Here is a 22,633-nt window from a genome sequence, read left to right as displayed (position 1 = left end):
CAGATTGTTCAGTGTCTTGAGGTCTGGGGTGTGTCTTAAAGTCTCTCTTGGCTATTTCTACTTACTAGAAAATAGTCAGAGTCAAAGGTCTATGCTATTTTGATTTGTTGTCACTTTCTCTACAGTTAAGTTTTGTAGAAAGGAGTGAACCCCTTGAATCAACAGTCCACATAAAGAGGTTGGAATATGTTTAGAAGTGAACTGTTTCGGATCTTTTTAAAACCTTAGAGTATAGTAATTGTGCACAGATTTGAGCAACCATTTGTTCTTTGAAGTCTTTCATAATGTTCTGTCAATCCAAAAATGGATTGAAATGTTTCCTCCTACTGCTTGAAAGTCTGGATAATGGAATGGAATTTTAAACTGGTAGCATGTAAAAAAAATGTCAAGTGCCACAGAGGGTTGGTATCCTCTTCTTTGTTTTTACATCTACCTTTGCTGGCTGAGAGGGTTTGGTTACTCAAGTTCACGATTAAGCCAGTTTGCAGTTTGAACCCATTGTTTTGGTTAACCCTCTACCCTTGGTTCTAAACTGAGACTATGTGAACTAATGTAATGGAATTCTTAGCTTATTATCAGTATGTACCTAGAACAGAAAAGAACATATCAAGGATCAGGACAAACATCTAACAGAAAGAGCATGGCAGTATCTGGGTAGAGAAAGATCAGGCAGGCGCAGAGCAGTGATGATCTGGTCCGAGACACTGATCATCTCTTGGCAGCAGCCCCATAAATTGATCAAACAATCTCACAGGAATGGCGATATCAACCTGTTCTATCTGCCACTGCTAGGGTGGTGGTCAAGATTCCACTGGCTCTCACTTCAACTTAATAGATCTGCTTGCGTTCCTTGTTGGGGGTGCAGATGTTCATGAATAATCAGAAACAATGGTGAGGATTCAACTAAATGTATGTGCCTACTATCAAAGGAAAACTCCCTTCAACCTTTAATAAGAACAATTCATTTCTCAGTTAGTGCTCAAACCTATTGTCAAGTGTCCGAATGACTTTCCTTTTCCGAGGTCATTGACGGGAATGGACTTGAACTGTTCCTCCACTTCACACCTGCAAATTCAGCTAACTAGGACCTTTGTCCTTTGCTGACATTTTCATTTTTTGAGTTAAAAGTTTTTGTGACTAATGCTCTTTCAGCAAATGCACTACTGATGATATTTTCTGCACCGCTGATTAACTTTGGCTTTTGATGAAACAGTTATAGAGTGTAAGTGACTGAAGTTGCTTTTTAGTCCTGATGGAACCTGCGGACATTTGCCAATATGGTTGAAACATCAAGTGTTCCCGGAATGTACTGAATCTTTACAAAGATAGCATGAGAAAACAGGGAATCAATTGGGTACACAGATGCAGAGAGATGTATGAGAGAGGGTGAAATAAAACCACCTACCCCTTTGTTGTTTTCTACTACGGCTCACTCTATAAATTGGAGTCAAGGGATTCTCAATGTTGGTGCAACAGGCAATCTGTAAACTGGGGAGGTGGCCAGTTTAGAACACGCTGTACAAATATGTAGGGTGGAGATTATTTGTGGGATTTATTTTGGCAGACACAATGTTTCTTTAGAACAGAGTAAGGTCTCAGAGAAGTCAGTCAAAGTAGAGACTGATGTATGGAGGACGTCCATAATGTACCCCATGTAGAGTGAGAAAGTTGAAGCCTTTATCCTGGAGTGTAAATGGGCTTGAGAACAAGAGTAGGAGAGTGTAATGCAGATGCTGTCAAAACAGGACCGGACCCAACATTAATATGCTGCAAGAAACTCACCTTGTGGGTAATAAGTGTAAATGTATAGACAGAGGAAGATTGTGCTAATGGGACTTACAGGATTCACAGGAACCAGAGATGTTTCTCTGATAAAATAAACAAAATATACAGGAATAAATAAGATACTAAGGGGCAGATTTATGTTCCCTGGCGCATCCCTGCAAATCAGCATGGATGCGCCAGGGAAGATGCGTCACGCAAGTGTGCCCGTGCGCCACCGCAGATGCGCCGCATTTACAATGCGGTGCATCGTGGCGCAAGGACAAGCAGATACGTGACGCTTCTGCCGGCGTAAGGTTGGCGCAGTGCTGAAGTTGCGTCGCAAGCGCGACGCAACTCCAGCACTGTTCCAACCTATCCTATCCCTAACATGGTGCGTCAAGCCTTACGCCTGCTTCAAGCAGGCGCAGGGTTTTGATGCATCGGCGTTGGGAAAGTGACTCAGTGAAATCTTATAGATTTCACTGAGTCACTTTTCAGGGGCGTTCCTGCGACGGAACGCCCCCGCTGAGTAGAAACGCCTACATGAAACCTGACGCAGGTTTCATGTGGCGCAGGGCTTTACACCGTGACGCATCTCCATAGATGCGTCACGATGTAAATGGGGCGCAACATGGCGCAGGGTTTACGCCGCCGCTGCGTCACAAAAGTGACGCAACGGCGGCGTAAAAGTGGCACAAGTCTGATATAAATCTGCCCCTAAATGCGTTTGTCTACATTCATGTATAAGGACTGTCAAGTTGGAATTGTTCCTGAAAGTTTATGGGCCAGAGCCAAAACAGCTCAAGGCTTAGGGGTCTGCAATTTAGATATTATGATGACAGAAACACTGACCGGAGACGTCTGAAAAAGTGCTTCATACAAGCACGCATACAAAAAAAGTTTGAAAACCTGCTTTACATGCTGCATATTTTTACCCTTCTGAACATATATGGCTGGAGCTGCTGTGGTTTTCTCAGTTTAGAAGCGTCTGGCAAAGGTGAAAGTATAAATGAGTTTAATGCAGGCACTTCAGGGTTACCTATTATCAACTTTTCACAACGAGTCTCTTTATTTGTTTAGTTCCCTTGGGTAAGTGCAATAAATTATGAGTATAAACCAAGCCTGTCACACTTGGACCCAACACTGTATTTTCCTTCCACTATTTTCAGATCCCTGGGGTGGGCAAAGGAAATCCTGGTCACAGCCAAACAAGTCATGCATTTGGCTCTGAAGCACATTTTCCTTTTGCTCCGGAGCCAACAGTTCAACAGTAAGAATGGCGGATTTCACGTAGGGTAAAACAGTTCTAGTTTACTATTGGACTCGATAACAAGAGTTTTTTTTTAAAGTATGTCTGGGGTACCGGAGTTTCAAACTAGGTTCTGGGAACACACCGATTTTAGTGCAAGCCTTTTGAGTTAAGTGCCATTTTTTTTTAGAAAGAGCAAATAATCCCTTTTAACTTGGACTGTGTTGTAGTTTTGAGTATACTTACTCACAATTCATGCTCAAAGAGGGCGAATCACTAGCGGCCTTGGGATATTATTGTAATATATCATGGACAACACTACAATTTGAACAGATGGCGCACAATGCCTGAATTGTATCCTGTGTTCTCTGAATAATTAAATGTTCAATGTGATGTGTATTATGATGTACCCCCACATGAAAATCCCAATAATGTTTGTTTAAAAAAAGGAAAAAAAAAAGAGGGCGAATCACGACAGGGCCAAAATGGCATGGCCATGGGATGTCGCGAGGCAGGAAGATTGCCCCTCAAAGGCATCTCGGTCTATCAGTTCTGTAGAGCTTTCAAACGAGAGTCCCCTAAAGGGCAGCCGTGGGCAGCGGTGGCTGGTGAAGACCAGGAGTGGTGGGATAGAAATACAAGGCATGGACTGCAGACAGTGGAAGAATGTAGCGAATGCCATTGGTGCCCTGGATGCGCCATGGGGGGTTCGCCCATGATAAAAGTTTGTAAAATATATGGCTAAATAGTATATTTAGAGCATCATTTGTACCTAAAATGGGAGGAAACGCATGAGTTGAGCCTCTGAAGTTTCAAACCCGGGAAGGGACAAAGGACAGGCATGGACAGTGGTGCGTGATGAAGTCTCATGGAGGTGTAGTGTAAATGTCCTGTATCAAATGCACCCAGGGAGCAACTCATAACTGCTTCAGGTGGGGTCCAGGGGATTAACCCTTCCAGAAAACATTCGAAAAATGGGGCCAAATACTGCATTTTAGAACATAATATTTACCTGACTGTCACTGGATGGGGTGTTAGGGTGGGTTGTGGTGCACCCTCCCCAAGGAAAGTTCGAAAAACTAGGGTAAAATGCATTTTTCAGCAAAGTTTCACTAAAAAGTGGCTATGCAGCCATGGGCATGTAAGGCAGCTCATATAAACTGAGTACGAACTTTACCTAATATTCCAAATATCATGCCATTATTATGCCAGGTGTATGATTCTACCAAGGAATGGGCATGATCCTGATACGTCGCGTCTGCTCCCCATGTGCAGATAATTACCATCATTATGCCAGAAGCAGTGTTAGGCCACAGGTGGGTACCAACGTACTACGAATGCCTCCACATCCCAATAATTACCACCACTAAGCCAACATCAGCATTACACCAGTGGTGGAAACCCAAATGTCATGGATGTCAAGTATCACCCTTTTGCCAGGGTAAGCATTATCCCAGGGGTGGGCAGTGGCACCATCATAGCATGATTGCCCACAAAATGCCATGTATTATTGCCATTTCACAGCTTCAGACCAGAGATTGTCCGAGGACCGGGTCAGAACCATTCATCCATTTGGTTTATTTCTCTCAAAGCCTCCAGAGCTGGGTCAGAATCAGTCAAGCACATTCCATGCCAGCATCTCTGAAAAGCAGGCAGGCCAGTCAAATACATTCATATGACAGGATCATGCTCATGTAAGTCACGCAGGGTTGGGGAATGGACAGTTGCACTGCCAGGCTGGCTACTCTGAAGTTGAGCATCATTGAGCGCCATCAACTGCGAGCATCATTTAGTGCTGTCTGGAGTGGGGAATTGCCAGTCACATATGAGGCTGTTACCTCATGAGATTAGGGCCTCTGATGGCTGGCTGGATTTATGCCGAATGAACCACTTGTCTGTTTGGTATCGCTGAAAGTTAAAAGGGCTGGGATAGAGTCAGTCAAATGTCAGGCTGGAGGGCACACAGGAATCTAAATCTACTTAAGAGGATTGAACCTTTGAAAACATCATGGAAAGCTGAGGACTTGTCAGTAACATGCTCCCACCAGTGCCTTAGAAAGACTGTTAATTCCAGAGTGTTCTCTGCCTCTAGGTTAAAAGCAAGTACGGCTGAGACAGTAGGAATTATATGTCAGACTAATGGAAAATGTTGATATTCCTTGGCAGGATGTTGCCTCCGAAGGCTCTTGGGTCTGGGAAAGACTCAAGCACTGTATGAGACCATTAACTAACATATGGTTGGCTGTCTCAGCAATACAAACATACCAGGTCCCAGTCCATCAAAATCTCCTTTTTTCAATTAACAGCGTTGTTGGACTTGGCCCTTTTTGCAGGGTCATCCCAGGGTCCTCCTGTTATTTTTTCTGACCTGGTGTTGGTGGTTTTAGGACTCTGGGCACTTTATCACTGCTGTCCAGTGGTAAAATGCATGTGCTCTCTATGGTAAACGTGGTAAGATTGGTCAACACCTGTTTGGCGTAATTAATTTACCTATAAGTCCCTTGTAAAGTGGTATCTCATATATCCGGGGCCAGTAAATTAAATGCTACTGGTGGGCTTGTAGCGCTGCTTGCACCACCCACCAAAGTAGCCTTTCAAACCTGTCTCAGGCCTCTGCCATTGCAGGGTCTGCGCACGCAGTTTACTGCCGCTGTGACGTGGCACATAAAGTGGTTGCCACGTCTGTGACTTCACTTTTACTACATATCAGTCACCCCTAGCAAGCCCTATGGGCCGGGTGCGGTGTAGGTAAAATGTAGAACATGTGCCTTAACTGTGTGGCATGTCCTGGTAGCGACAAACAGCCTATTTGGTTTCTCACTGCTGTGAGGCTGCCTGCTCATAGTAATGCATTGGGGATTCCCTGATATGTGTTTCAATGGTAATTCCGGACATGAGAGGAGTAGTGTGATCAAGGTTGGTATGTTTGGAATAGTGGCAATAAATGCTGCGTAATGGTGTTCGCAGATTTATTATAACTATTTTAGAAATGCCACTTTTAGAAGTGGGCATTTCTGTGTGCTATATGTCTTTGTACCTGCCTTTTGTGTATTGCATGTCTGGCTCTAGATGACAGGGGCTGGGGAGGTGCAGTGGCTCCAGAGCAGCTGGGTGAGTCAGCGCTAGGCAAGTCTGCATTTGGAGTAGTGGGAGGAGTAGCACCTGACCCTGAATAGGACTGTGCCTGCCTTCCACAATGCTGGCTCTGCCCCCCCTGTGGTGTGTCTGGGCACAGAGCCTACACTAACAATGGTGGCTGTTGTGCACTTGTTAAGTGCCCCCCCAGAACTGGTTTGGACTAGGTCCAAAGCCCTGTGCCAGGGCAGAACAATGACTGTATGTAGTATAAATATTGGGGCTGTGACCCCATGTAAGTGTGCTGTTGTGCTTACTTGGATCCAAAGGAAGGACTGCTGGGCGCCAGGAGGAACCACTGTGGGACCCAGCTGATGACTGAGGGGGCTGGAAGGGCTGCCCAGGGTCCTCCTGGTATTTTTTCTGACCTGCTGTTGGTGGTTTTAGGACTCTGGGGACTTTATCACTGCGTGCTTGCCTGCCTGTGCCTTACCCTGCCCTAGGTGATTTTGGGACTTAGCGTGTTGTGAGCGATAATATTTCCCTGGCACAAGCCATCAGGGCGCCATCAGCACACCTGGAGTGCTCTGCTGTCCATTTGCTAGCAGAGCATGGTGAGCGCTGTGCACCCAATCTATTACTTGATTGTCCCAACAACGTGGAGCGCGCTGGAAAATTCTGCTTCTAGGAGCCCGAGAAAGGGGCTCAAACTTCCAAGATGCAGCGGGCGCAGTGTGTGTTCGCGCTGTGAGGAGCTGCCGTTTGAGAGCGGCCGCTCATTACCGAGCTGTTACCTGGCAACCAACCCCGCGGTGGAGAGGCTGGCAGTCAGGCGGCTGTTGCCTGGTTGGGGGTGGGGCCCCGACAGCGAGAGGAAACCGAGCCTCGTGGGCTCACATTAGGTGTGGTCTGCCAGAGTGCGGTAGCGTGGGGAACCTCTTGGGCATCGAAAACTAAAGGTGATCGCTTGTCAGCAGAGCGAGCACCGCCGGAGCTGCGAGTGTTGGCCCAGCAACCAATTGGAACCTAGAGGGCGGAAATCAGGCTGAGCCTGGTTGGGGGCAGGGCCGGCTTCCCCGGAGGAATCAGACGGAGACCTCGCTCCACGTCCCGACTCCCACCGCAGCAGCAGCCAGAGGAAAGGAGATCAGAGCACCGCCATTGACTGCTGGTCGCCGGTTGCCGCGGACGGCTGCACCTACCTCACTCAATCCCCAAGGAGCGGTGAGTGGGGTTGAGCCTCCTGTTACTTAAACCCGGGCCGCGGTGGTGACGGGCCCCACTAGTCTAACATTAGGCAGCAGCACCCTTACCGGGTGTTGGGAGCCTTGTCTTGCTACTTCTTCAGCTAGGGGGCCAGTCTGGAGACCTTGTGTTAAAAGGGGCATTTCGGGGCGAGCCCAGGACGGGGCCCCGAAGAGATAACCGTCCTTCGTGGTGTAGGGGGGCGCGTGGCCCAAAGAGCCTACGACGGGTGCCATCCTTACGGTGACAAGTGTGCACCTTACAAAGCATTGTCCTATGGTGGAGGGCTAGGTATATGTATGCAGAAGGTGCACTGCAAATGATGTAATAACATAATGTGCCATGCTGAGTACCCATGTGTGCAGTGTTTATTATGGTACACTGCTGCTGATTATGTTCTGCATAATATGCTGTCTTAGGTAATGCTGCGATGCTCACGCCTAGGAGGTACTCATTGTAGGTGTTCTGCAAGTGTTTACTGTGGTGCATAGTTGCTGATACTTTTGCCTAAAAGTTTATGCTGAGTGTACCTTTACATGTTTTCACTAACTGAGTTGTGATGTTATGACAGTGACCCGATTGGCCCTGTAGTGTATATAATCCCTGTAAAGTCGTGCCAGGTGGCACAGTGTATATATGTGATTACATTCTAATGTGTTTTATGAGTAATACAAAGGCTATTTGTTATATAACCTTGTGTGAAGTTTCTTTTGTGGTGTGCCTAGTGTGTCGCTGCTGTGTGAATGTGTTGCGCAAACACTTTACACATTGCCTCTGGGATAAGCCTGACTGCTCTGCCAAGCTACCAAGGGGGTGAGCAGGGGTTATCTCCAGTCTGTAACTCCCTTGCCCTGACTAGGATGGTGCTTTCTGCCTGACTTAGGCACATGTCCTAGCCAACCAGAAATCCCATTTCTAACAAGCGTGGACAGAGAGTCATACACTAGATAATTGGAAAACTTAGTTAATGGCAGCCTTGTTGAGTGGGAGGTAGACACTCACATGGTAATTAAGGATAATTTTAGAGTACTGCCTCTGAGTGACATGTTGGGATAGGGAAACTCAGGCCCATGGCTACTGAGAGTCTCAGAAAGACCATTAAAGCCTGAGGAAAGTCAGTCATTTCAGCAGTGCAACAACAGGGGCAGCAGTAGGGGCTAAATGGAAGATTATGTCAGGGATATGTTTTATTCGATACACTTACCAATGGGGTCGACCACAGTGATGCGCATGTTGGTATCTCCACTCCGTATAAATGTAGCCTTTATAGCTCAACCCTGCATTACAGAAGGGGATTTACAGAGAAAGGGGGTGGGTGGAAAGTCACGTAAGGCTCAGGTGGGAATGTCAGACATCAACGAAAGGCCACCCCCTTATCCCTTGAATGAACCAATTCACAAAAATGACTTTTGCCTTGCCTTGCTTGTTTAATTTGCCTTCATCATCTCCCTTCCATGGTAAGCTTTGCATCTGTTTATATTTCATTTTCTTTGCACAGAGACATTTTGTCAATCAAAATGCACAACTTATTCAGAAGTGGTCACCAAAATTCGCAGACATTAAACACACATCAAAACAAGTGTGAATAAAAATTGGGTGTTTTTAGGTAGAGTCTCAGAAATACACACACACACAGCATCTGAACCAGCAGATCTAGCCTGTACCCCAAGGGAAGAAGTTCACATTCATGCCAGGAGAGGATTTGTATTTTTAGGTGGAGACGTCCTCTTTACGATCCTTTTGATCCTTCCACTGCATACATTTTAGGAACTGTTTTTTCTTTTTCATTCAGCACTCCATGAGTGTATGTGTTTTCTAACTCTCCCTCTTGTGGTGCTCCCCTCTCCCCACCCACCCGCTGTGTTGCCCGCACCACTTCCACCCCCAGCTGGTCTGTAAAAGCACTAAAACAGAGATACTTGCCCGGGAATGGCTGAAAATAAGACTTTAATGGATAGTTTTGTTTTATCCCCTGAATTTCAAATACTGCATGAAAGCACTAGTTTTGGCACCCAAAGGTTTTATCATGGCACTTGTGTAAGGGCCGTCTGCTGGACTCAGGCAGAAAATGTACTTAGCAAGGCTCCTCTCCTGAAAGCTCATAAATCTACTAACTGGGCTAGTGCAAAGGAGGAAATGGCTGAATTGTGTGGACTGTACATTACGCCTTGCCAAGTCTTTTCCGTTATATTCTGACAATTCCGTATTTATGTTTAATTCTGGTCAGTTTCATGAGTGTAAAGCATTTGAAAAATAAACCATGACAACATTGAATTCAATCTACAGTTTGACGATAACATTGGAGATGTTTGCTTTTCCTCCAGCATTTAGAAAATGACTTTACAGATAAACTTTGGCAACGCCAATAGCTCAGCACTTGCATTATAAAGATGAGACATATTGGCATTACTTGTTTCTAATTCTGGATTTGAAACAAGGTAAAAAAATGACACATCTAAAGACAAGCAACAGACACTTTTGGCAGGCAAAAACCACCAGCAATGTTCTAGAGCACACACTTCTATTGATATGATGTCACACACAAATCACTTACAGGATCTAGACTTCACTATCCAATATAATACATCACTAAACAGTACACACTGCTTCAAGCATGCCACTACTGAATACAACTCACCTGTAAACAAAACGAAACACAACCAAATTCAATGTCAACAGACCATTTTTACTGCAGACAACAAGAATCCCAGAAATGTAAAGGGCGCCCAAACTCCTAAAGAACTTCAGAAGAATACCAACATTTGGGATACAGTACACAATTACACTTACCAAAACATAATAAAAACAAGTGCATACAGTGAAAGGAGAACAGACGATATAGCAACGCAGAGGATGAGGCGAAGTGGGCAGAGCTGCCGACTTGGGAGCTGAGGATCCGGGTTCGAGTTTCGGTGTCAGCGCAACATCCTGTGATTCTGAACAAATCACTTTATCTCCTTGTACCCACGGACATAGCCTGGATACCCTCACAGGTGATAAGCCGCACTATATAAATCTACATAAATCTACAAATATACAAAGTTTAACAACCAGCAATGAGGTTTCCCCGTCTAATAGCTGAAATAATGTGTGCCAACCTCAGAAGCACCAGGCATAAAGCAACCTCGAATTCATGACAGGAATGAGGAAGACACAATTCACTAATGGGAGTGATAAGGGAGGCCCTGCACAAACAGGGAGGGAAGGAACAGAGGCATGGCCGAAACCACCATTCGGCACCCTAGGCACCCTTATTTTGAAACATAAATAGTAAAAACTGTCAAATTATAAATAAGGCTCCCTGTTTTCCGTTTTTATGGATTTTTACAGATAAATACAGACAGAAAACAATGTGTTTTCTGTCTGCATTCATTTTTAAAAGTGGATAAAGACAGAAAATTGTGCTTCTTTTAAGTGACTCTCTGTGTTGTCTTTCATGAATTATAGGCCAGCAGCTGAGCAGATGGACAGCATGGGAAATTAAAAAGCAGGATGAAATTACTTTATATAAGGTCATATGCAACAAACATTTATGGTATAATGCTTGTATTTACCAGTGGATGTATTGTTATGTAAAATTTGACAGTTTAAATGGCTAAAACACTACAGACACCAAAGTATGAGTGCGCGTCTATCTGTTAAATAAATATGGAAATGTACAGTTTTTTTAACTTCATTTATACGCAAAACACAAAATAAATATGGATAAATACAGATAAAATGGCCCAAAAAACACAGACGGAAATGTTAGAAAACTTAAATACCATAAAACCTGGAGCCCTAATTATGAAGGACACACCATAAATTGAATTTGTCTCTTGCCACAGCCAAGTAGATATGACTGTGTTCCTTGTTGAAACACAAAAAGAAGACAAAGAAGCAATTCCTTCTTTAACCTCCTTCATGGAGTAGAGAAGGATGGCTCAGCAGAGGAACTCCATACAACACAGTTTATGAAGTATTATCAGCTCTACTCTTTTTTTGTAAATTCATTTTAATGATGAGGAAAAAAGATGCCAAATGGTTGAAACACATACAGGAAAATTAGACAAAACAAACAGCAGCCGACAATTTCCATCTCGTTCTATTAATGCAGTACCACCAAAAACTATTTTGCCACCCAGAAATCCGGGTGTGTGGGAAAAGGAAAAAGGCAGTAAAAACAAAGCTAGAAATAAATATAGAAAATAGACAAAAATAATTATAAAAATCAGACATTAAACCATGAAATCTGTAAATGCACTTCACAAGGTAACATCAGATGTGTCTTGTCATTGAAAGGGCAGTATTAGGAGAACTAACATCACTACTGCTCTTCAGTTTCTCCAGGACAGACCTGGTAGGATCCTCCTACGTGACGTATTATGTCTTGCCTTGGCGAGTTTCTCTGAGCTTCGGTAATAGCGAACACTCGAATGGATTGCTATGTTCTAGAATTCTCCTGATTTTCCTGAAGGACCTCTTTTTCTGTTGAGTTCTGGGACTAAGATCAGGAAATAGGAAAACAGGACTCATGACACACAAAAAGACTCTTTTCTTTGCCACCACTTTGTATCCAATCCCTGCCATCAGATAGTTGCAGAATCAGCATCACAGTGCGGCCCCTTTCTGATGGGTGTTTAGTTGATAGCCTGAAAGCTCTGATCAATGTTTCCTTGCCAAAATTGCAGTGGTCTTTCATCGATTAACTTAGTCACAGTCTACAGAAACCTTGTCATAACTCAGGGTAAGAGGCAGCCCCAACACTTACATGGGGCTCTCGTTAGGCATTTTCAAGGCTCTCCACTTGCGCTCTCAAACTGAGGATATTGAGCACCACACACTGCTGAGCATCTGCGGCATATCCAAAAGACGTCTCAGTCACAGTCCAAATTTTTATATCATGAAGTTAAGATCGTCCTCAATCTTAAACACCTTCGGCTCCACAGTGGTCACCATTCCAGAAAAAGACTGTCTATCTTAGCCTCTATTGATCTGATTGCCGTTTCTTTGCTGCCAGTTTTGGCTGCAAGGTGCTTCAGCATACCTTTTTCCCCTCATTATTTCCTCATCATCTGCAGAGTCGTCAGAATTGCATTTCTTCATAGGTGTTAGTGCCTGTTAATGTGTAAAAGCTGTCTGGGGTCAAAACATAGAACAACTCTGCTGCTGTGCTTGCTACAGATATAGACATGCCACCTGAACACTATAGATGAACTGTAGTGGATAGGTGGTGCTAATACCATATCACACCGGATAGACGGGGCAAATTATTTCCCTTGCTCGGGTCTTCCAGTTGGGATAGAAGTTCAACCATGCGAAGGACACAAAATACCCACTTTGTTACATGAGTGAACGGCTGCACTCAGCAAATCCTGAACCTCGTAGAAAATAAGTTATTTGACACTACTTGAAAATATCAACATTTTTGTATTTGGGAGATACAATGTAGAGAACATACATGGCAAGGGAGAATCTCTGTGATAAAGAAATAAATAGGAAACACCTTCACAAAGAGGTATTTGTCAAATGTGGAAGGTGCACCAGAAAAGAAGTCACAGTCTTGTGTGTAAGTCCATCAAGTATCTTTACTTTTCATCCTAATAAGGCTGACGTCCAATCTTTTATTAGGACGAAAAATAACGAAACTTGATGGACTTACACACAAGACTGTGACTTCTTTCCTGGTGCACCTTCCACAGTTGACAAATTGATTCTTTCTGGATTCCAGTGAAGCGCAACTGCGGCGGACTCCGGAGGCGTTTTGCACAGGACTCTTTATAATTGTATAGACAGGGATTGATGTGCTGAACCTTTGGTCAGCCGCTTTGGAGAGTTTTGGGCCTTCACAAAGAAGTGACTATTAATAACTGATTCAATGAAAAATCCATTTTAAATTGCATTGACAATTAGGAAAAAACCATTACAAATAATAACAGAACGAAGAACATCGCCAATAACAAAACGTATCTTAGTTCTAAACCTAAAGTGACATAACCCTAGCTCCTAGCAGGGAGCTCCAAACTAACCCTATTCCTAGCTCAAATGTTAACCGTAAAAATATGATTTCACAGAACCCTAACCATATCCGTCCCTAAATCTAACTCCCACCCAGCAATGTTGAAATCACATTTAATTTATTGACATAATTATTCAAAATCAAAATTATTTCTTTTCACTTTTTTCATTTATTTTCTGCATAATAGTCCTGTAATTTTCACACAATCCTGTCAAGGAAGCCCAAATCAGCGAGAATCAAAACAGACCTGGACCTGGAGGAGTGTGGCTTAATGGTTAGAGCGGCAGACCCTGAAGCAGAGTTCTGGCCTGGGACCAGGGTTCGATTCCCGCCTCGGCGGGGCTCGGGCTCAATTTCCTCAGACCTGTCTATTCTCGCCTAGGTGCCTATTCTAATCACAGGCCCCACGCTGCAACTCTGGGCAATAGCTTGCTTAGCCTCCACACTGGCCCCAACAGCGCTAAGGATGCCTGGCTTCACCCTGGGGGCGCCCAGGAGTGGACACTTCACAGGGAAAGCCAGGAGGGGTTCCACAGTGGTATGAGTATCAGCGCCAGGAAACCGCAAAGGCGACATCGCAAGGTGGCCGCCTGGTGACAGTGCGCTTTATAAGTACCTTGACATTTACATTTGGCTTATTTCCATCTTTTCTTGTGCCTAATTTGCTTTTCATTGCTCACTGATTTGTACTTAATAGAAGCAATAAATGGAAGAAAAACAACTGATTGAATTCCAATAAAAAAACATTCACTTTGCTTCTGGAAATTGGCTATCAGTGCATATCTGCTCCACCGGCTTTTAGGAGCGGACATTAGTGTTAATAATCCATTTTAAAAGCTACTAATAAATCAGAATCAAAACTATAACATTTTCAAAACAATTAAATTTTCAGGACAAAATGTGTTTTTTTGGTATTGCACTGCCAGCCCAGGTTGGGCAAAGTTGGAGGCCCTTGGTGGGAGGCATTAGCCCATGCCTGGGCAGCTGCACCATCCTCTTTGAAGCCGTCCATTTTAGCCAGTGGGTGGATACCTACTCAGAGATCATCCTGCTGTGGTGATCTGTTGGAAATGGAAGGTTCTCCCCTTTTGTCGTAAAAGTAAGTACCACCAAGAGTCGGCAAAGTATGTTGAACGAAAGAAGTTTATTGATGAAATAGCAGGAGCCCAGTACCCGCAGAGCCATGACCTTAGTTCAAACACATACAAAGGTAAACAATGCTCGTGATCACGCTCGATACATATACAAAGATAAACAATTCTTGTGATCACGCTCGATACATATACAAAGATAAACAATGCTCGTGATCACGCTCGATACATATACAAAGATAAACAATGCTCGTGATCACGCTCGTGACACTGATGTCGGCAGACGTTACACCTTTACAGGCAGGATGAAACGTTCATGTCCTTCACACTGTGAAGGTATTACAGATGATATGAACTCCTTGCCCTCTGTGCTAAAGAGGTTAATGTGTTAAGGCATGTAGGATTACCACATTACTAGACACAAGCAAGGGAGCCAAGCAGGAGTTTACAGAAAGGCCTCTAGTTTAAAGTAATTCATTACACAGTTCAATGCAAGCATTCAAGTGGAAGCGGCTGGATAACCAATAGCATTAGGTGAAAGGTGAACTAGTTACTTACCTTCAGTAACACTCTTTCTCATCGATACTCTAACTGTAGATTCCTCTCCTTGTGAATTCCACTTCGGGGTGACATATTCCTTAGCACACTGTCACATGGAACGAGAATTTCGGGGTTGTAACACTGACAAACGTTTGGGAACAGTGCCCCGGATCCGTGCTAAAGCGTGTCAAAAGAAAAGATCTGTGTGCAGGGGTGGCACCTATATACAGCTCAGTGTCATCAATTCCAGAAGCAGCCAATGCAAAGTCAGATGGTGCAAACTGACAGTGCACAGGAGTAACTGCGGAAAAGTTCCATATCTAGACTGGAATTTAAAAGCTGAGAAATCTGCAGCTAGAAGTGTCCATCAAAAGAATACTTAATTGGGCTGAGCCAAAATGCTATTGACACAGTCCAAGTCCATGTCTTAAAGAGGCTGGTCTAAGAAAGTCAATGGTTAAAAGAGGAGGACCCAAAGCTCACGACAAGCATATTGTAAGCAATAGGTACGTTGGACAGCTGTGCTAGTGATCTTTTAGAAGATCACTAGCACAAAAACTAATGCTAGGCAAAACGCGCTGTCAAAAGCCTGACCAAAATCCTGACTCAAAAAGATGTGTGGCTGAAGTTTTTCAGTTTTAGATAAGCAGATATTGTCAAGGAATAAACCAATGATCTAAACTGGAGAAGTAATTAAGTTATTTAAAATCCTACCTGCAGATCCTTCACATTAGGAAAGGGAATGCCGATGGTCAAAACAGCACGGGCATTGTCGTCTGAGAAATCCAAACCTTCGCTCACTTTGCCTCTGCACACAGCTATAAGGAGGGCGCCATCTGTAAAGAAAAGAAATTTAGCAAACCAGGCAGAGAATCACCTATTACTTTGCATTTTTAATCAAACACTTGAATTGTAGAGCTAGGTAAAGTACGCAAAATGCCATCTAATGGTATTCAAAATTACATATCACAAACACTCACATGTGCAGGTCAATACAGACTGTACGAAGATCTCAAACTGTAAACAGAACAAGGGAGAGTCACAAGTGGACAACTCAGATAAAATTAAGGAGGTGTTCGAGCGATATTCAGGTATAGACTGTGCCACAGTCTGCCCTTTGTACAAGGGCCGTTGCCCAGTGTTCAAAAGAAAGTTGCCTACTCTTTGTTTTTGGTGTAAGACCAAGAATGTCGCCGAGTTAGTCACGATGGCCAACTACTGTGTGGCCAATTCAACAAAAAAAGAAAGAATTGAATGAATCTAAATGAATGTCTTTGTAAATGCGACAAATCCAACAAAGATAAAAGAGAGGGGAATGGGTGGAGATCGGAAGCGGTAGCGGCCATCAAAATCCTCAGTTGTGGTCATTATCAACTTTGGAAGAGACTGCTCTAACCTAAGCTCTGGTTTCCCCTCACAACCCAACTCTCCTGATTTAACACAACTATTATCCAGATAAGGACAGCCCAATCGATGCAGACTGTAACATAAATATCTTGATTCCTGTAGACCAGGATGGCCCCTAATTTAAGTGTTTCATCATTATCATCATCATCAAAGAGTCTTTATTTGGGCAACAATTTTAATCAATGGCACACCAACCTTCTGTCTAATTGATACCGGTGCTCGCTGATCTGGCCTTAAAAGCTCCAAATTCCCCATAAAACCTCTCAAACTTGTCCATAGATGCAATCAGCATTTCTCACCAAAGAGTTCCTCAGACCATTTCTAATCTTGTTTCTGTCACTTTGAGTAGCATAGTGATAAACATGCTTTTTTACTGTGTCTTACTTCACCTGCAAACGTCTTGGATAGGGATCTACTATGCAAGCTTAACTACACCGTCTTCTGCACCAGTGATAGAGTCTTGAATGTTCTGCAAGTTAACAAGAACTAAATGTTGGCCGTGCTTTGTGAGTCAAATGAACAAAATTTGATTTGTGTGATACTTGTGTGTCTGGAGATCCCACTACATTGCTTGAACAAGTTCTCTCTGCTATGTGGTCTACGCCTGTCTGCCAATCGGATTGAAGTCATCCATAAGTTGCCCATCCCATGACCGTTTCTCAGGTACACAACTTCTTGGGAATGACAGTGGCTCTTAGGCTTCGCTGCCATGATTTGCTCACTCCAAAATTATGCTAAGAAAAACACCATTGAACCCTTGCAGCAGACGGAGGAGGCAGAGCAAGTCTTTGTGTAAATGAAGCACAATCTAACTAGTGCACCTGCACTGGAGATTCCTAACTATAATAATATTTTTATGAACATAATGTGTATGGTCTTTTAGTATTGGTGCAGGTTCATGAGTATCGTAAAAAAAGCCTATTACATACTCAAAGTCAAAAAATTCTTTATTTCGGCCAATTTGGCCATAAAAGAGTACAGAGTAAAACAGAAAGGGGAAGAAGGGGAAAAGGGAAGGCAAATAACATTTAAAATCCATTTGTATACACATGGCAATATTTTCGTACAGGCAAAAATACCCTCTCATTAAAAAATTAAAAAATGCGACAGGTTCCAGACACTCATTTCAAAAACATTAAAGCTAGCAATCAATATCAATTAATTTACGCCGCTTGCACCACATAGCTAGCAAAAAATTTAGAGAGTGCAAAAACAATAGGGCTCGATGAACTAGATTTAAAAATTCTAAAAGCATTCAGGCAATGTTTAAAACCCAGATTTCTGCACAATGGGATCAGCCAATATTTTCTTGGTTTAGAATATGCTAGACAAAAGAAGCGAACATGAAGCTCATCTTCTAAATCACAGCTACAGCCTGGACAAGACTTATTAGAGGAGGCCGTCCACTTGCTTGTGACGGCCTAGAGGGGTAAAGTGCCATGTCGCCATTGGATAAAAAGTTTACGCGCTAAAATCGGGAAGACAACATCCATGAAGTCCTCAAAATATTAAGAATTTTTAAATTCTAAAAAAGAATTAGTGAGGGAACCCACATTAGGGGCCGTGATTAAAAGTTCCAATTTTTTGCCCTTTGTAAATTTTGGTAAACGTCTTCCGTGATATCCGGCCACATGCCCTATCTGGGTCTTCCCACATGGATTGTAGTCCTAGACTTAGAAGTTCACGCTTAATAAACGCAAGCCAGGGGATTTTGCTTACACAATTGAGACTAAGGATCTGTTTAAGTTCGTCCCTATAGTTTACAAGATCTGGAGTGGTCCATAATCTGTGCCAGATCCTTAAGGGCTTTACTGCTAGCTCGTTTGCAATAGGCGACAGTCCCAGGTCTAACCTCAGTGGTGTTAATGGAGTGCTCTGAGGAAGCGATAATAATTGCCTTGCAAATTTGGACTCAACTTTAGTAATTTCAGGGGCAACACAGTGACCCCAAAGCTCACCCCCATAGAGAGCAGCTGCCCTTGCTTGCGTCTTATAGACCTCCAGGGCAGGACTCACTGGTCTAAAGCTTGATGAGTTGGAAACAAGATAGCACCCGACAGCTGTGAAAGTCTCATGTGGGATTTGGCCTTTTGCGGACCCCATGACAGATTTTCATGAATTGTAACACCCAGGTACTGGAAGGTCGTAACCCTTTCCAAGCATACATCACCCAATGATGGATTAGCGCGAGTATAGACTGGCGGGTTAAAGATCATGAATTTTGTCTTGTCAGCATTGATCTCAAGGCCTCTGCTCCGACAGAAGTCCCCAAAGCCGTTCAATATCCTCTCAATCCCCATGGGAGATTTGGAAAGCAGGAGGGTGTCGTCCGCGAACATGATCGCCGGCACCCTCCTGCCAGCCAGTCTTGGTGCGTCATTGTCAGGGACACTGTCCAGATGAGAGATTACCCCGTTGACATAAAGGCAGAACAGGGTCGGTGCTAAGACACAACCCTGTCTCACCCCCCTGCCAACGGGGAACCTTGGTGACAGCGTCCCATTCTTGCCACAGCGAACCTGGGCAAAGTTCCCCTCATGCAATCTCATAAGTAGCACTAAAATCTGGTGCGGGAGGCCCACATCCTGGAGGACAGCCCACAGTTTCCCCCTAGGAACTAGGTCAAACGCGGACCGGAGGTCCACGAAGACCATATAGAGGCTGCCACCCTCTACCTTTACCGTCTTCCAGTACAGTAGGATCAGTCGGAAGATTTGATCCATAGTGGACGTATTCCTTCTGAATCCCGCCTGGAAGGGGCTCAGTACATCGCGATCCTCCATCCACGTCAACAAATGGTCCAAGACCAATCTTGCAAATATTTTTTGTTGGACGTCGATTAAGCAGATTGGCCTGTAATTGACTGGGAGCAGAGGTGACCCCTTCTTAAATATCGGGACTATCTCTGCCCCCAGCCAAGTACTGGGAATTTCCATGCCTCTTGAGATAGCGTTAAATACGACAAGGAGATAGGGGCCCCAGATTTCAGGTTGATGTCTAAAAAGATCCCCCGGTAATTTATCAAGTCCCGGGGCCTTTCCCACTGAAAGTTTGCCTATTACACTTATCACCTCCCCCAAGGTAAACTCCAGGGGCTCCTGCTGATCTTCTGGGACTTGTGAGTCGGGCAAACTCGGCCTCCAGCCATATAAACCTTTAAAATAGGCCTCCCATGCTGATGGCGCAATATTCGATTCAATGGCAGATTTTAGGTCACCCGAACCATGGTTAACAAGTGACCAAAATCTGCGCGCATATTTTGTGTCCAGGGCTACCTTTAGGTTCATCCACCTTTCCATGTCCCATTCTTCTCTTGCATGCCCCATGACCTCTTTGTACTGCAATCTGTAATCTTGAATCGCCATTTTGCTGTGCCCTGCCTTAATTGCTATAACAAGATTACTCTTTGCTCTCCTGCATGCTGAATTGTACCAGGAAGAGGCAGGTTGTCTGGGCCTTCTCGTGGAAGCCTGGGGGTAGAAGACTTCAGCCAGGTTATTGGCCAAATCTGAATGGATTACACTAAGTTCTCCATTGAAGTCACTGGGAACATCTTGGGAGATTAGAGTTTCGACCTCCAGGAGTCATGGTAGAACTATGTTGTAGACTTTAGCTAAGTTCTCTTCCGAGCCTACTATTCTCTCCCACTTTACCCTACGCCTGTTACTTGATAAGATCAGACCCAGACCCTCATCATCTCCTCCTACATTAGGTGAGTCTGTTTCTTGTTGGCCTGGATTCGCCAACTCCAGGCGTATTGCGTTGTGGTCACTATCAACCCTCTCAACTACCCTGAAATCAATGAGCACCAACCACATCCGGGTTTCCACCATGATGTAATCGATCCGGGACTCTTGCCCCTTCTTGTTATAAGTGCATACTGACGGGCTATCGGACACTGAACGGCCATTACAAGCCCTAAGGGAATTATTTAATACAAGGGCTGTGATCTGAGTAGCCAATGCGGACCACACCTGGGGCGTGGGGACTGACATTGGGGGATCGCCCAGTAGTCATCCTCTCCCATAAGCGCACCTTCGCTACTTCCAAAAAAAGGCTCATATTTGCAATTCACATCCCCTGCCACCAAAAGCCTAGAATCCCCTGGCAATGTACTCAAGAAGAATTAGTTACTTACCTGCAATCCTAGTTCTCTTCCAGGGGTATCCTCATCAAAGTCATAAGCATTAGAATATTCCTGCGCATGGGCGGGAATATTCTAATGCTTATGACTATTGATGAGGATCCCCTGGAAGAGAATTGGGATAAATCATCGATTGTGGATGACTCAAGCCCTATCCGAACTGGCCGCGAGTAGACATTCACAACCGCCAGTCCATAGCCATTGGCCCATTTTAGCACTAAACACTGCACATCCTCTAAATGGGTCGGCATATTTTCCACATGCAAAGTAAGGTAACAGTTCCTGAAGAAATATATATGCCAGTATGGTCTACTATGCAAGAGGAAGGGGAAAAGGGGAGGATGACAAAGGGTCTCAGACTAGGTTCGAAAATGATAGTGTGATGGAGACTAGAGACTCCTGGATGGTACTAGAAGTGCCCTCACACACCCTTGCGGGTGCAAAGCATCATCATCGGGCTGTGCTCCTCGTGGGGGTGGCGCTGCAGTCCCTCACGGGCCCTAAAAGGGCTCTCTATCGGAGATCTTTTGGTGGAGTCGCCGTAGTTGGGGCGTGTGGGTGTGTGGGGAGGGGGGTGGTGGTGAGGCTAAAAAGACCTAATGGTGCCCTAACTATTTATTGGTGGGCCCAGGAGGTCTGCTAAAAATAACGGGGGATAATGTTATATAAACATTCTGAGTGGGGGAAAAAAGCTGTAAATACGTCCCACTGCTCTCGGCCCGTAAGAGTGAGGGTTTAAAGTGAGAGAGAGGGAGTGCAAGTGATGGTCAACATGTTTCGCGCTGTTGCCGGTCCCTAATGGAGCCTAGCGCTTCGTCAGGACCAAGGTGGTGATTAAAAAGAAAGAAAGGGGTGGGATTCAGAAACAAGGGGGGAGAGTATACTGTAATCCCAGAAACACAACAAAGTTGTGGGGGGAACACGGATTATTCGTGTCCTTGACGTCGAACCTGTGATGGAGAGGGAGAGAATAAAACATTAAAAAAATATATTGTGGGGCTTCCTACGAAAGAGGGCTCGAAAAGCATGCACCAGAGAGAAGAGTATTCCAGCCGTAGTCGTGCTAGGAACGGGTGCTCGTGCCCTGTGTGACGTCGATGGAAGCGCCCAGCAATGGGGATTAGAACAAGACAAACACAAACTGCAAATAAGGTTTCTCAGATTGCCCGTATAAAGTCCCTTCTAAGATAAACAGGCTAAATGTGATGGTGGGGTTTCCACGCAACCCAAGTGAAGAGCAACCCATATAGCCAATCCCCCAGAAGGTCTTCCTTTCCCTCCCCACCTTGCGGGTACATGATAAGTGGCAAATCCCACTCTTGAGTGTTCCTCCCTGGCCCAAGTCTCCTGGAACAAACATAAGTCCATCTGGTCTACCAGGGCACCCCACTCTGTGCAATGTAGCTTGTTTGTTATACCCGCCACGTTCCAGGACAGTATTTTAATTGAAGTCAGTGCCGTGGCTGCTTTGGTTACTGGAGCACTTCCTAGTGTCTCACTTACACTCTGTGCCCCACAATCAGGTTGAGCTTGGTGCTGTAGCTCGACACTTTCTTGAGTCGCAAGCCCCTCTACCATTTTTAGGTACCCAGGTCTGGATAGATGGAAACGCGCTTTCTGGACCACCCTCAGAATCCTCTGCACTTTCAGTAGTCTTTTTAGGATCCATAGTCTGGGAATTGCCCACCCTCAGCTCCCTATCCGCATAAAGTTACATACTATTCCTACGCTCTTGATCCAGTAGCCACGGGTTCCGTCTTACCCGTCACTCCATCGCAGAAGTTGCCCGCCTGTAGAGACATCAGAAAACAATGTGCTTGGGTCCTCCTTGATTGGTGCTGTCCGCCATTCAGTCACTGCCATTTTATTGAACAATAAAGCCCAACATCTCTCTGTTGATAGTCTGCCATATTATGAGATCCTATTGCTGTTAGCTTCTCATGTCCCCTTGATTCGTTGTCCCACCGTGAATCCAGCTTTCTTGATGACCACCTCAGAAGAGGTTGAGATACATAATTGCCTTCTGAATACAGCACACCTGAAACAAGCATTGAAAATGCAATAGGTCTCACCTTTGATTAAGTTAAAGCCATTTGCTTTGCTAATGGTATTGTATAGCA

The 22,633-nt window shown here is 44.5% G+C and overlaps 1 protein-coding gene across 2 annotated transcripts in view; it reads right to left on the bottom strand.

Annotated features, from left to right (window-relative positions):
- BRIP1 (BRCA1 interacting DNA helicase 1) overlaps window positions 1-22,633 on the bottom strand; it is a 1,188,160-nt gene that overhangs the window by 192,717 nt on the left and 972,810 nt on the right. For both annotated transcript variants that reach the window (XM_085649424.1, XM_085649423.1), the window contains exon 16: window positions 15,677-15,798. In XM_085649424.1, the coding sequence (XP_085505550.1) occupies window positions 15,677-15,798 (122 nt within the window). The remainder of the gene's footprint in view (window positions 1-15,676; window positions 15,799-22,633) is intronic.

Source organism: Triturus cristatus, chromosome 3_2 (assembly GCF_964204655.1).
Source record: "Triturus cristatus chromosome 3_2, aTriCri1.1, whole genome shotgun sequence".
Lineage (NCBI taxonomy): Eukaryota > Metazoa > Chordata > Amphibia > Caudata > Salamandridae > Triturus > Triturus cristatus.
Note: the sequence above shows the minus strand (reverse complement) of the source record. Positions and strands in the feature narration are given on the sequence as shown.